Here is a 15,384-nt window from a genome sequence, read left to right as displayed (position 1 = left end):
AAATAAGGAGGGACGAAAGACACGGCCACGAAAGACAAAGTTGGTAGACGGGACTTTGACAGAGAAGACAGCAGTGCCGCCTGCTTTTGATAAAGCCTGACGTCGTTTTAACAGAATAAACACAGACAATATAAACAGCTGGCAAAACAGTAGAGAAACAGTCAGTGATTGTTTTTGGACATCAAGTGGGAACATGAACTGATATGGACATGAGACATGAGAAGACATACACCATGCAAAGCAACATAAAGGAAAGGTCGTATATGATGCACATATACAAGCATATTAAAAGCATCCATACGGTATTAATACGCTAGATCCACACTTTCTGTGGTATGCCCATAAAATATCTGTTTGACATGCGGCTCCCTCCCACTCCTCCAAACCCTCCTGCTAGCTTGACGTTGACATTCCCGTCTGATTTTGGGTTAACAGTTGCAATAAAAGTGTCTGTTGTAAACTATTACATTAGCTTCAGCTTTCCCTTTTTAAATGCTCACTCGCGACTTAAGCCATCATTATGCCTTAAACGATTATTAAATGCATTTAAAGCAAGGAATCACCAGGCTTGTGCTTTTCCACAATTGTAGCTTAATAACCTAGCTGGACCTGAATTACCTACGCCCTCTAGTGGTTGTTGGCATGTACTGCATTAAATGTACACAATTTAACATTTCTGACATAAAGGCCAATTTGATGTGATAGACACAATCCCAACACATTATGGCCATCCCATGTAATAGTAATAGTGAGTAATAGTAAGTAATAGTAAATGTAATAGTAATGTAATAAAAAGTCCAATTTGATGTGATAGACAGGATCCCAACACATTATGGCCATCCCATGTAATAGTAGGTAATAGTAATAGTAAGTAATAGTAATAGTAATAGTAAGTAATAGTAATCACATCCCATGTAATAGTAAGTAATAGTAATAATAAGTAATAGTAATAGTAACAGTAGTCCCATGTAACACCTGACCAAACACGTCATTGCAAAGAGCCACCAACACAGACACAAACACAACCACAGACATGATGGAGAAGGAGCAGGAGTGCATCGGGTGACCAGAGTCAGTCCATCTTAGCCATGCTCCACTGCAGCTGCAACACATGCATGCTCAAAGCAGGGCTTCACACTTAAGACACACACACACACACATCGACACACACATCGACACACACCAAGTGCCCTCTTTGAGATGAATGGCTCCATGCATGTCTAATGGGATCTCTGGCCACTTTCTATTGGACCCAGACAGTACGTATATCCCACAAAGGGACGGGGAGTCAAAGAAGAAGGGGGGGAGAAAAAAGTGGGAGAAATGGTGGTGGTGGTGGGAGGAGAGAGGCCGGTTTCGGCGGCTTTCCTACCCCAGCCAGGGCACTGGGCAGCAGGGGTGGGAAGTACCTTCCGCTCAGGGGGCGACTGGGCCGCCTCAGACGGCACAGGGTGCCAGTCATTGGACTTGAGATGGTAGAGCTCATCAAACTTGAGGCTGATGTCCTCGATGGAGAGCTGCAGCAGGTCCCAGAAACCCGCCAGGTCCTGAGGTGTGGGTCGAGGGTTGGCGTTCACATTCTGGCCAAGAGAGGGACAGGAACTAAGTAAAGGCGTTAGCAGAATTTGCATGAAAAACATTGGAACAGTCAACGAGAAACATATAGCTGCATTCCTGGCCTCCTGACATTCCTGACTACTTCCGTACTCTTCTTTTGCTTTCTAAATCACAGAATGCTCTGGCTGATTCATATTTATCAGACTGGCCTGAGCAATGGCGACCCCCAGTGGAAGTTGGTTATTAATGCTGGAAGGTTGGAGCAGAAATTACAGTCAGATCTTTCATTCATTCATTCATTCATTTTCTACCGCTTATCCTCACTGGGGTTGCAGGGCTGCTGGAGCCTATCCCAGCTGTCTTGGGGCAAGAGGCGGGGTACACCCTGGACTGGTGGCCAGCCAATCACAGGGCACATATAGACAAACAACCATTCCCACCTACATTCATTCCTATGGACAATTTGGAGTGGCTAATTAACCTAGCATGTTTTTGGAATATATTATGATACTGGTCCTCACAGTGTCTGCCAAGAAAAAAATATTCCAGGTTGAATCTCTACTGAAGGCCCAGGTAGCAAAAGCACCAAAACAATTAAGATATTTGCTACCTTGCCTGCTTAGCACTAGAGGGCGCCAAACTTACAGGCTGAAAAGGGTCTCAGCTCTTTATTCTGGACCACACAACACTGTTGGTTGTTTAGCTTGTGGGAAAGAACCCACACAAACACAGAGGCACAGATGCACGGCAACAACATTGAACCAAGAACATTCCATCTAAGCGACGGCGGCGTGGGATGCTGATTTAAGCATCATGAGCTGGCTTCGCTTTCCATAAGGCCGCCACGTCACTGGAAAAGAATGGCTTAATGGCTTATTATAAGCTACTTTTATTTTGTGCTGGTGGGCCACCAAGTGCCCCCCTACACACACACACACACAAAGTCCAAGCCTGTATATGTATGTATGTATCAGAACAATAATAATATAATAATAACTATAAGTGAGGACTGGGTTGGTACTGGTTCAACAGGTATGGGCATTGGTGCAAAGACAAAACCCACCAAGTTTTGTTCACAAAGCCCCCGGAACTGCTGGAACTTCTGGGAAATTAAGAGCTGGGCACTTCCGACTGCACTGCGGACCTTGCCCAGTACTACACAGACAAACATATAAAAGACAGATAAACACACATATGTAAGTAGAAAGCATGGATGCTAGAAACGTTATCGACAGCGTAGACAATACAATCCATAGTCGGTCACAACCAATATTTGGAAATATTAATTCCCCGCTCGAGCGGCTTCACTGGTGGGTGGGACGAGGAAATGTAATCGTATTTGGCCGATGTTATCCTCTTTGAAGTTATGGAAGCTTATATAGATACTCAAGGCCTTGGCCAATCAGCAGCGCTGTGTCAAAACTAGGACAAACATCTGCTCTGACAAAATTCTGACTGCGATCCAGTGACGGGTGAGGAACGTTACGGCGATGTGAAAACAGATTTAAGACTCCGGGATGCACGGATTGCATGACATAATCACGTGGTTCTGCCCATGAGCAACATCGATCTCGTCCACTGTACATTAGTGTTCACTTGTTCATGTTTTGAGAGGCTGATGTTGACACACTAATTTAATCTGGAGGTTTAATCGGGTCCGGGCTAGATTTGTGTAATTCCGAGGATTACAGGCGTTCTTGTGTGTGGTGGCCCCAGGTATTACTGCTTCATCCCCCTCCATGCTGGGTATGTCTGATAGAGTGATTGTATGGTCTAAGGCCCAAGCCCAGACCTGAGCCATGACCCGTGTGATCGCTGGACGGGGGCTCGATATTTGGGTTAATTCAGGGGGTGTGCACGTGTTGGATTTTTATATATTTTTGGTTTTATTGTAGCATTTATGGCTCAAAATGTTCATGACACCAAATATTATTAAATATTATTAAATATTTAAATATTAAATATTATTAAATAAAAAATTAAATTATTAAATTATTAAATATTTTATAAATATATAAATACATATTTTATTATTATTATTATTATTATTATTATTATTATTATTATTATTATTATTATTATTATTATTATTATTATTATTATTATTATTATTATTATTATTATCATACCAAATAATATTGAAAGGCATATTTCCTGTGTTAGATGTGTGTTCAAATGTTGACATATTTCCCCTTTTTAAAAAATCAATCCTGTCCTGGAAAAGGAGGACAAAAATAGTTTTGCCGCATCAAGGACGTCGAAGAACCAAACCCAGATGATCCTAGCCATGAATTCAAGACGTGGGACCGGTCTTACCCTCCTCCGAGAGCTGGTTGTCTTTGGTCTCCTGGTCCATCTGTTGGCACCATCCTTCCATGCGTCCTGTTTCGGCTTGCAGGAGTTTCAGGAACCAGTGGCCATCTCTTCGACATAACGTGCCCCCCCCAGTAACACTTTGCGGGGCGCTGCTGCTGCTGCTCCCGTTCCCGCTCTCCAGCCAGGGTTCCGGGGGTGGTAGCGACGAGGGGTCCAGTGCCGGGTCAAGGCTTTCCGAGAAAGAGGAAGAGCTGCTTCGTGTAGTGGAGCGGTTGAGGATCTGCCTTGGAGGCGGAGGTGAGGAAGCGTCACCGGCGGCGTCTCCGGCGGCGTCGCCGTTGTCTAACGAGTCCTGTCCGGGAGGGGAGCTCAAAGACTGGCTGGCGCTACTGACCATGACTTTCTTCTCAGCGGCTTTAGCCTGACTAACGAGGGGTCTGACCGGGACGGCCTGCCTGTACGAGTCTGAGTCTGGTTTGGAGGCCATGCTGGAAGGATGACTGGGCCTGAAACAAACGGCCGAGACAAATGGTGACAAGAAGCCCTGTAGAAGAAAGTACTTCTCTACAAAAACAACTCCGTGGACAAAGAATCCGGAATTGTCTCTCCAGAGCGCTCATTAAGTGATCACTTTCCAAGACAGCCATGCTTTTAAGTTTAAGAAGGGCGGGAATTATCACATCAACATGAAAAGCTCTCAACTACTGCTTCAGTCGGATGACGAAAATGATTAAAAAAAAGTGAGAAAGCAGTGCCAAGGCCATACTGTGGGAATTGTTCAAAGCAAAACAGACACGGAAGGGAATGTCAAAATGCACAAACGTTACAGCATAAAACACAAACTGGGGAAGAACATTAAACATGACAAAAAAATCAGAAGCATCACACAGGAACAGTAGCACCAGGCATTATTTCACAAAGCATGCAAATCATAAAGTGGGAAAATACACGACACACCATACCACTTCATTCCTGTTACATAATATGGACAAGCATTGAGACAATATTACTTAAAAAAAGGATGAGCGTTTGCAACTGGCTCCAAATGACATGCAGGCATGTTTTGGATAAATTGCAATGTAGGCTCAAACTTGGATTTTCGCTTCCTGTGTCTCAATATTTAGCCATATGATGCCGCAACTTTACGGGTGAGTTGGATTTGTGTTCGGATTTCAATGGCAAAATGTTATTAAAACACGGAAGTGTTGAACACCAATGTAACCAAACCATACGCATACCAGGAATGTGTTTTATGAACAGACACGTGTGTGTGTGTGTGTGTGTGTGTGTGCGGCTATAATATAAATTCCTCACGTTGTTACAAGGACAGGAAGAGGACTTACTGCCACCCGTCCTCCACCTGTACTCCGATGGACTGAAACCTGGCGAGTGGTGGGGTCTCCTCACGTGGAACTTCTTGTATACAGTCAACCTCACAACAGAAAATGTATACAATTACATTTTGTGGAGTCATTAAATGCAAAAAACATTTTTGTTACCAACTTCAAGCATATTTCTGTTTACTTTTCTTTGAAAATGTCAAGTTGAATTATTATTCAGGCTGGGGTGTTGTTATTGTCAACACTGGAAAATTGAGGAAGGGACTGTTGTTTTAGAAGAGGAAACGCCAATTAGGGATTTTCTGTAATATTTGGACAGCTTCCATAAACATTTGAGCCTACTGCATGAGATGAATATTAAAAATGAGGGAGAAGATGTTAAAAACGTAACCTACCTGGATGCCAATGGATGAGAGTTTCCGTCTGGGCACAGGAATCACAAGAGCTTCTTCCGCGTCCGAGTTACTCAACCCCGACTTCATGGGCTCATGCTGGACGACCGAGTCCACCGTTTCGGTGGAAGCGTTGGCGGTGGTGGGGACCAGCGGCTCCCTCGGGGTGGCGATGGGAGTGGGGATGATGTGCGGCGGTGGAGGTATTCCCCGAGCGAGGCTGTTGGCGCGGGTGCTGTCAAGGCTGTCGGACGAGTTGCTGTGCGCGTGGCTGGACTGGCTGTTGACCTCTGACCTTTGTTCCAAGTAATTGTCCTGGGCAGATTCCGTGCTGCTCTGTACCGTGACGGAGATGTAGGGTTTGGAGGTTGTGCGTGGCGGCACTGGCGGAGGAGCGGCCTTCTTACAGGTGGTGATGCATGAGACTGGAGGGCAAGAGAGACACGAGCGGAAGACTTTAAAGCGGGAACTCAGAACATTCGAAGGTCTACGTTAGCATCTTCAATAAGTAACATTATCACGTGATGTCATTTTTTTGGTATTTAAAATCAAATACAATCAAATACATGGGAAATTGTGCAATAAAATCACGAGGGTATATCATATATCATACATATTATATATATATAAAGAGTGAAACCCCTGCTCTAAGTGATTCCGAAAGCTATCTGGCAACCAATTGAAGTTATCCAACTGATCCAGCATTGGGTCTGTAGTACTTCCTTCCAAGCGGCCAAAGCAATCCCATCATGCTCCACGCACACCAAGGCCCGAGGTGCGATGCCGTCAAGCTAAAACCGCTAGTCCAAACGGGGAATTTTACAGCACCATTAGAAATGCTACGGCTGACGCGTGAACCCTCGGACTGAGTCGTCATGTGACACGGCAGTGAGAAAGTCATGGAAGCTGTATACGACAACAGAAGAGTTATTACGTTTAGCTTTTGTGTTATTTTACACACACAGCTGTTCCCTGATATGGGACATATATATATTTGTGTCACATGTCAAAACGTTTACATTTAAAAGTAGCTTTTTTATTAACTCAAACACAGTTTTCAAGATATTCCAGACGGAGAACAGCACAGAGGAACAAATGTTGGCGGTCTTGGCTTTATGTCTGTTATGTTTGCCTTAGATACAGATACCGATACACTAAAATATACTTTGGAATGTACAGCAGCAATGTGACAATCACCACTCAGAAGTGGGGATGGGCTTCAGATGTTCTGAGCACCTGCTTCCATGTCAGTGTAGTACTGATGAGACTAATGCTGCCGTGGTCGTATCTCATGTAGTCCAGTTGAAGATTGAAAAACACAACCAAAAGCACTCAAATGATCGCAACAGCAGTATGTGCTAATGTGTGAAGTTGGCCGTGTGGCGGTATATTTCATTTAATCCGAAAAAGATACACATAAATATAAGAAAATGCAATCAAACCAATCAACTTGGATACTCGCTATGCTGTCAAAGCTTTACAAAATACTAACATGACACAAAACAAACAGCAAAAAGATGGCTGAACATCTTGCGGCTGAACACGGCTGCTTCTTACGGAGCCAAAGTCAGGGAAATGTAGAAGGGAATTGAACAACCCCAACAAGCAGATGCTTTGTGCCACAATGAGTGGAATCTTGCTACGCCAACTGGACAGTGGTGCTGCTGTCCACATGTGCCCAAGATAAAATGGCATTTTCAAGGCAGGAAAACAATTAGCAGCCAGACACTTGAGCATGAAATATTTCCAAAATAATATAAAAAAATGCAGAAAACCAGAGACTAGGCGGATCGCTATAGCTAGTTGGTAAAGGTAGTTACTGAACTAATGACTAACGACTAAGGAACATACATTTACAATAGTTACTGAAGAACTAATGAGGAACTAATTAGTAGAGTGGTTAGGGTTAGGTTAATATAGGTTCATATTTATTCATTTTCATATCCTCACGAGGGTCGCGGGGGTGCTGGAGCCTATCCCAGCTGTCTTAACTGGCGAGAGGCGGGGTCCACCCTGGACTGGTGGCCAGCCAATCCCAGGGCACATATAGACAAACAACCATTCACACTCACATTCATACCTATGGACAATTTGGAGTGGCTAATTAACCTAGCATGTTTTTGGAATGGGGGAGGAAACCGGAATACCCGGAAAAAAGCCACGCATGCACAGGGAGGACACACACAGAGATGGCCGAGGGTGGAATTGAACTCAGGTCTCCGAGCTGTGAGGCCTGCGTGCTAACCACTCCTATAGTGTACATAAAAACATTTTTTTCCCATAGGAAACATAAACGATCTGTTCCAGGGTCAAACTGAGTACTGTTTAAAATAAAGTGAAAAGTTTAAAAATAAGTGAATTACCTATCTATCTCTCTCTCAATTGTCTGTTGGAATCTAACATATTCTTGTGCTATTATACATTTTGTACTTTCATTTTGTGCAAAACACTGGCACAAATGTTTGTCACGATCTCTCAAAAATCTCTTCAAAACATGTCAACCAAATTTGAAATCGTTTAAGGCAACCAACAACAGTCTGGAATTGTGGGCTCTTTATAGCAAAGGAAACTGTATAAATATTGTCCATTGTCTGTACTGTATGTGTTATGTGAGATGCCGGCGTCCTTATGTTAGCCGGTGTTGGACAAAACACAGGAACAATGGAAGACAAAAGACCGATTGTGTCGCCCTATTTAACGGTTTAGCATTGCTTGCCAACTTGTCTGCCTGCCTGGATTGTTTCATTTAATAACAGCCGCAAGACAAAGAGCACTTTAGCAGAAAGTATGGCAAAGTCTACTGTCACCGACATGATCAGCCATTACATAATAGCATGGTGGCAAATCATACACATCAACAATAAAACTATGGCACCAAACAGTAAACACGGAATGTAAAATCAGTTTATGAGGCCTATTCATATAAATGAGCACTATCTCAAAAATAAATATTGCAGGGAAAATAAAATTAGCGGAGTTTCAGTTCAATAAAACGCATAGGTAGCATTAGCTTAATGTTAAAGCTGTAATGTCCGATTATGCTAGTAAATATAAATATCACCAAGTGACTTAAACTATAAAGTATGTTAAAAACAACGGATAAACAATCTTTTGTAAAAGTAATAATACGACGGTCAGACACATTCTTACCTTGGTGTCATTCAAATAGGAAGCACAGTTTGTGGAATAAAGGTGACTTTAGTTGAGGTTATATTTGCCCGGAGTGACAGAAGACGTCTAGTTTGTGTGCCTTTTGTTAGGAGCCTGAACGTCTCGGAGGGGGCGTGACTGGCGCATTCAAGTGCACCTCGGACAAAACCCCCTTTTCTGTGCGATGACGACAATGAGCAATACGAGGGGTTTATAATAGCAATGATAGCAACAATAGGGAAATTAGTTTATCCCTTGAGGATAAGCGGCATAGAAAATAGATGTAAACTAGATAAAACTCTTGCTTTATTCGTGCCCCCATCAATTAAAAACGATTATTTGTTAAGAATTCATCAAACCAATGGAAGTAACAACCGCTCCAGTCGCTGTTCTACTTTATTACGTGTGGTAGAGAGCGCCACCATGTGGATGATCCCTGCTAGAACCTCAGTAAAGTCAAGCTGTGGGTCCAACTGAATACATCTGCAGTACACTTGAAGGCCACACATTATGGAGGCAAATGAGAACCAACACAAGAGTAATCCATCCTTTTAGTATTAGCTAGAGCTAATCAAAATGTAGCATTATTTGTGTAAAGGCTTTAGCATCTTGTGTTATTAAGATGCGCATGTCTTGTTTTCCAGTTTAGTGTCGTGAAAATTCATATTCATGTTGAAACCTTTATGCGGACTGGGATTAATAAAACTACATGTCATATTGACACAAAAGTTAAAAAAATACTGTTTGTCTACTTTAAAAGCTGTCATTTTAGTCAAATCTAAACTAGTCAGCTTGTAGTTCCCATTAATGTCCACCAGAGGGTGCTCTTTATGCTGTACAGTATATTCCACTGTGTCCCATTGACTGGTTGATGTCATAATACGTCGAATAAAATGATTTGAATGTGAACAACACCCAAGAGAGCACGACCTGCTGCACACCGGCGGGTGTCTAAGTGGGGGGGTGGTGCTTGTGAGGAGCGGAGGGCCAGGTTTGACGTGGTTACCTGTCTGTGCGGGTATGATGCGTGGTCTGTCTGTTCCCAAACGCTGAAGAAATATTGCAAGCTGTTTCTCCTTTGGGGCTTTGTCCAAGCCATTGGCTATCAGGTAAGAGCCAAACTGTTCTTTCCATGTCTTCCACTGTGTAGAAAGGCCGTCTAGCATGGGCAAAAGAGGCTGCATTGGAGCTAAAATACTGGTGTGTGCATTTGATGGAACACTGACCCAACCGTGAGAGCTGAAATCTGGTGTCATCAGTGGAAATAGAAATGGTTATATGATATGATCTCATGTCTATTCCGTCTTTATGACGGTTATCAGGACACCTAGTGGGAATATACTGTCTGTTTCTCCGGCCGGTGACTCACCAGTGCTGGTGCTGTAGGTGCGAACAGTGGTGTCCGTGGGCGGGAGCGAGCCTGAGTCTATGGAAGTCACGTCGTCGTCTTGAGAGCAGCCCGCCTGGATGGCTCTCAGGTAGCTGTGGCTCCGGGAGCGGAAGCAAGTGGGCATGGGCAAGTCTGGAGGCTCCGGGTTATCCTGAGAGTGGGAACGGGAATCTCTGTACGTGGAGTCGGAGCTGCGGTCCTCATAGTGATGACTCATGTCCAGGTCCCGTAGCTGCACACGAGCAGATGGAAGAGACGGGTGTAAACATTTGGGTTGTTTGCACCGTTTTAAACAGCACCCAAGCGCCAGATGTTAGCACTGGCTGCCAGTCTGACGCGGGGTCACAAGTTCCAATGGCTCATTTATTCATTTTCATTCATTCATTCATTTTCTACCGCTTATTCACTTCAGGGTTCAGGATTTGGTCTAACACTTTTGATGAGATGATGATGAACGGCCATGTTTGTTACCTGTCCCACACAGCTCCGTCTGCCCAAAGTGCTGCAGGCGTGGCTGAAGTCATCATCATCCCAGTGTGGGACAGGCGAGCCCGTACCCCCGATGCAGTCCAGGTTGTCCAGGCTGCGGTTATTGGCCAGCTCTCGGAGAGATGGAAGACAGCTGCAGAGCAAAGGAAAGGACTTCAAGTCAAACAGGACAAATTAGACAACATACCAGGAAATATTACAGTAAAGGAATATAAAATGTTGATGTTAATATGTCATGGATGGAGAGGCAGGACTAGATATCAGGTGAGAATCCCAGCAGGATAGGAAATGGAAGAGAAATACTATGAGGGTGTTATTGTTGGAAGTATAAGTTTCATTTCCTCTTAATATGGCCTCCAAGAACATATATACATTTATACATCATTTTGTTATATTTATCAAGGAAAGTCCGTACATGGAAATGTGTACTGTTACTTTATCTAACAAACAAAAACAGACTGTGTACATATATTTATACTGTTATTCTGTATATTTTGTATTTTTCATTCTTTTTTAATAGATGTGTCTGCACCTACCTGATTCTGATTCTTTTCTGATCTGATAACATGAACTATACAGTAATTACTGATAGGCGCCTTTTTTAAGAACGAAACCAAAAGATATAATTTGAAAATGAAAACATTAGACATTTCCTGTCCTAAATATAGTAATATTATAATTGACTACACACGAGATAAATGTAACATAAATGAAGCATATTACAAATAAAATGAATTGAAATAATAAAACAAACATGCATTTGGGTACTGCAATTGTACATCTTGTTACTGTATAGGCTATTGTTTTTGATGTACATATATTTACACTTATTTTGAACAGCACCTGCCACTTTTATATTTATATTGTTATTCCTTGTTTTATTTTTATCCTTTTCCTTATTCTTATTTTTACCTTCTACAAAATGTACCGTGGAGTTGCACTCAAATTTCGTTGTATGCAATACAATGACGATAAAGGCGATTCTTCTTCTGAAAAGTCAAAATAATAAGTAAACAATAAGCATACTTAAAATAGGAATTTAGAGTGGACATGAATATACTGAATATACTGATACACTATATATATTATTCTCATCTCATTTCTGGCTTCCATCATAGCAGCATCAGTGCATGCAAAGCTGGTGATGTCAGGTGGTCACATGATCCGCTCGCTAGCCATCATGGTGCCAAAGAAGCAAAAATAAGATGCTTACGCTTAACAAAATATAAACCTAAGAATGTTTACCATCGTCTTTGTTTGCATAAGCTGCACATGATGAGGACACGTCTTCACCTGAAGGTGTTGCATTCATGGTCTTACAAAGTGTTGCATTCATGGTCTTACAGCTTCACCTGAAGGTGCTGCATTCATGGTCTTACAACTTCACCTACAGGTGTTGCATTCATGGTCTTACAACTTCACCTAAAGGTGCTGCATTCATGGTCTTACAACTTCACCTGAAGGTGTTGCATTCATGGTCTTACAACTTCACCTAAAGGTGCTGCATTCATGGTCTTACAACTTCACCTGAAGGTGCTGCATTCATGGTCTTACAACTTCACCTGAAGGTGTTGCATTCATGGTCTTACAAGGTGTTGCATTCATGGTCTTACAACTTCACCTGAAGGTGCTGCATTCATGGTCTTAACAAGCTTGACGGCGACGGGCAGTTGTGATTGTCAACAAAGTGACGTAACAAGTGCCTGACTGGGTGGGGCGACTGGGTGACTGGGCGAAACCACGCCCCTTTAAGACGTGTCTTAAAGGCCTATGACTGACCTGCTCATTGACCTGCCCAGTTGGTGGAGGGGGGACACACTGTGGAGGGGGGACCACAGGGTATCCAGCTCCCTCTGCAAAAAGGTATAATCCAGGGCTCTGCTGCTCGCGCCATTGGAGGGATGGTTTGGGGGTGGGGGGGGGGGGGGGTTAGTCATTCATCAACCTTACATTTCTATAAACGAGGGGATGAAGGAACCTACTACGTATCTCCTGCCGCTTTCCGTACACCAGCAGTACGTCTAAAACCAATAAAACGTTTATTCCATCTCATGTTGACAATCCCGAAATATCAGCTAAGTACATCCACAATATCTACTATATGTCCATATATCATATTTATTCACATTTACATGACTTAGCTGCATTAAATGGTAAACTTAATATGTGTAGAGATAAACACAATTCATTATCCCATAGGATATTTTCTGGGAGGACAAATTCTGCCTAGCAACAAGAGGCCGTTCTAACCTGTGATATGAGCAGGAAAAATACTGCAATTCTCTGTGTACTTTGAATAGGAGTCATATACAGCAGAGGTGTCCGAAGCGTGGCCCATGGACCATATTTATTTCATATTTTATTTCGATATTAAACTAATTTGCATATTCACTGACCACACGGAAATAAGATGTTTTAGCTTAGCATCTCGGCTAACATACCAAATTTTGTAGGGGGTACGTGAATAAAAATGAAAAAAGTGTGGCCACATTAGTGATAATAATGCACCTGAACGCCTCATACCAACAGCCCTACACAGCGTAGGCAAAAAAAAGGCAATGCACTGATTCCAAAGTGATGGATTTCCTGGAGTTTTAAAGGAGGTTCAAGGAACCATGAAGGAATTCTGCTCAGACGACCTCAGATTCCCATTTGAGATGTAAGGCTTGATGACATCACAGATGTAGGGCTCGAAAAATACGCACCCAGATTTGATATTGAACGCGATACACAACAGGGAGCCAGTGGAGGGATTTTAACACAGGCGTATGGTGTTGGTGTTGCTCAAGAGCCTCGCAGCAGCACTTTGGACTGACTGCAGATGAGTAGTTGAAGTAGTCCAAATACATGAATTATAATCTCAAGTTCTTTCATAGAAACCATAGACCTGAACATAGCAATATTGCACAGCTGAAAGAAACGGTTCTAGTGATGTTCTCGTCAAAGATCACGCCCGGGTTCCTCAGTGTTCTTTCAGCCCAGAGGCTGAGGTCACCTAAATGTTGGAACATATCAGCTTTAAACGTACCTACTATGCTCATTTTCATCCCTTTGTATCGGGTTGTGGACTCCTAGAGCAGCTACACACGAGAACCTGCAAAGAAAGCTTTCTAGATCTTCCAGAATCTGCACTTATTCCAGCAGGATTTTTTTCTTGGATTTCCAAAATGTATTCCACCCACGGACAGCCTCCAGACACGGCCACTGCGTTGTGATTCGTCACATTCCCATGATATAATACAAGGAAGTATGGCTCGTTATGATGTCACAGTGAGCCTATGTTAGAAAAAGCGCTCTGAAACGGAGCGTTCAGAGCCATCCCAAACTTTCTTTAACTGAAACTTTGGCATTGTTTAAAACGAGAACACAACATTCTAACCACAATTGTGGGTCAGAAAAGTGGAAAAAGCATAATACTTTGTATTATTTAACTTTGTATTATTTTTTATTATTTTATTATTAACATTCAAGTGGCAACCTGGTGTTTGTGAAATCTTTTATAGCTGAATAAAGATGCGGGAGTTAAAAATATGTGGTAAAAAAAAAAAATCAGATTAATCGATGAATGGAAAAAAATAATCAGCGATTAATCGGTTATTCAAATAATTGTTAGTTGCAACCTTAGATCACCAATAGCTTACTAGAGCTTGTCACGACTAAATAATAAGAATTCATATTCATATCCCCGGCTTTAAAAAGTACTCCTAAAATAACTCCTCAACAATATTAGTGGAAGTACTTTTACTGGTGTGTCGCCTACTGAAACAATGCTAATGAAACATTACTGATGCTGTGTAGTTCCAACTAAGTCACTATGTAGTTCCAACTAAGTCACTAACTAACAAGTACCACCCAAAACTAATACCCCATAAGAGTGTTGACCAAAGCTCATTCTTTTCTTTTACAAGAATGACAAAATTGGAAATATTTGTCCAGAATCAGTAAAAAAGGATTTGATCTCGGCAGCAGATGTAGCTGGAGGCAATATCACGTTTTTCTTCAGAGGGTTGTTCATGTCCTCCGGCAAATGTTTCAAATTCTGTGTAGACTTTACAAAACACGGCAGCGCTGCCTTGCTTCCATTTTCATAATATTATGGTTGCTATGGAAGACGTGTTCTCTTCACGCTGCAGTCGTTTCGGGATTGTCCGACCGTGCCTTCGTCGCACGTGGTGCAACACGTGGTGCAACATGTGGTGCAACATGTGGTGCAACATGTGGTGCAACATGTGGTGCAACATGTCTGCATTACAAACGACAAGCACAAGGACGTATTATCTGTCATACGGTAATTATCTGACTTCATGGAGCATCTTTGACGATGTGATGCCTGCATTTGCATTTCCCTCACACAGATCACGTGTGGATAATGAATATATTATTTCAGACCAAGAATACGGATGTTTGGAATGATAAAGATGTGCTTATCGGTGTTAAATCATATTAGGTGCAAAGCTCTCTGCACTTGAGTTAATATGTGACGGTAAATTGATTCATAAGTGCCCTTGCAGACTTATCTTGAGTATCTGTCTTTTGTCAAAAGAGCGCTGGCTATAAAGAGCTCGTTAATTTGATGGCTTTTTATTTTTTTTATTGAAATGCACAGCGGGACTCCATCGCAAATGTTTCCACGTCAAATTAAACAAATGTTGTTCTTAAAAATGTAGAATGCTATGGATGTTCATCTTGTTACGTTTGGAGCTTGCCGCTTGCTCCGTTGTTTACATTCACAAGCAGCTGTTAGCTTTGA

At 42.4% G+C, this 15,384-nt stretch overlaps 1 protein-coding gene across 7 annotated transcripts in view; it reads right to left on the bottom strand.

The window, feature by feature from the left end:
• The window catches only part of dlgap4b (discs, large (Drosophila) homolog-associated protein 4b), an 82,357-nt gene that overhangs the window by 2,866 nt on the left and 64,107 nt on the right, over positions 1–15,384 (bottom strand). For 6 of the 7 annotated variants that reach the window (XM_058054326.1, XM_058054324.1, XM_058054325.1 and 3 more), the window contains 7 exons: positions 10,617–10,767; positions 10,125–10,377; positions 5,609–6,030; positions 5,217–5,305; positions 3,874–4,379; positions 2,621–2,712; positions 1,410–1,580 (listed from right to left, as the gene is read on the bottom strand). In XM_058054326.1, coding sequence (XP_057910309.1) covers positions 1,410–1,580; positions 2,621–2,712; positions 3,874–4,379; positions 5,217–5,305; positions 5,609–6,030; positions 10,125–10,377; positions 10,617–10,767 — 1,684 coding nt within the window. Of the gene's footprint in view, positions 1–1,372; positions 1,581–2,620; positions 2,713–3,873; positions 4,380–5,216; positions 5,306–5,608; positions 6,031–10,124; positions 10,378–10,616; positions 10,768–15,384 lie in introns of all 7 variants that reach the window. The other variant, XM_058054330.1, reaches the window with a different exon arrangement.

This window comes from Doryrhamphus excisus, chromosome 18 (genome assembly GCF_030265055.1).
Source record: "Doryrhamphus excisus isolate RoL2022-K1 chromosome 18, RoL_Dexc_1.0, whole genome shotgun sequence".
Classification (NCBI taxonomy): domain Eukaryota; kingdom Metazoa; phylum Chordata; class Actinopteri; order Syngnathiformes; family Syngnathidae; genus Doryrhamphus; species Doryrhamphus excisus.
This window is presented reverse-complemented; position numbering and strand designations above follow the sequence as displayed.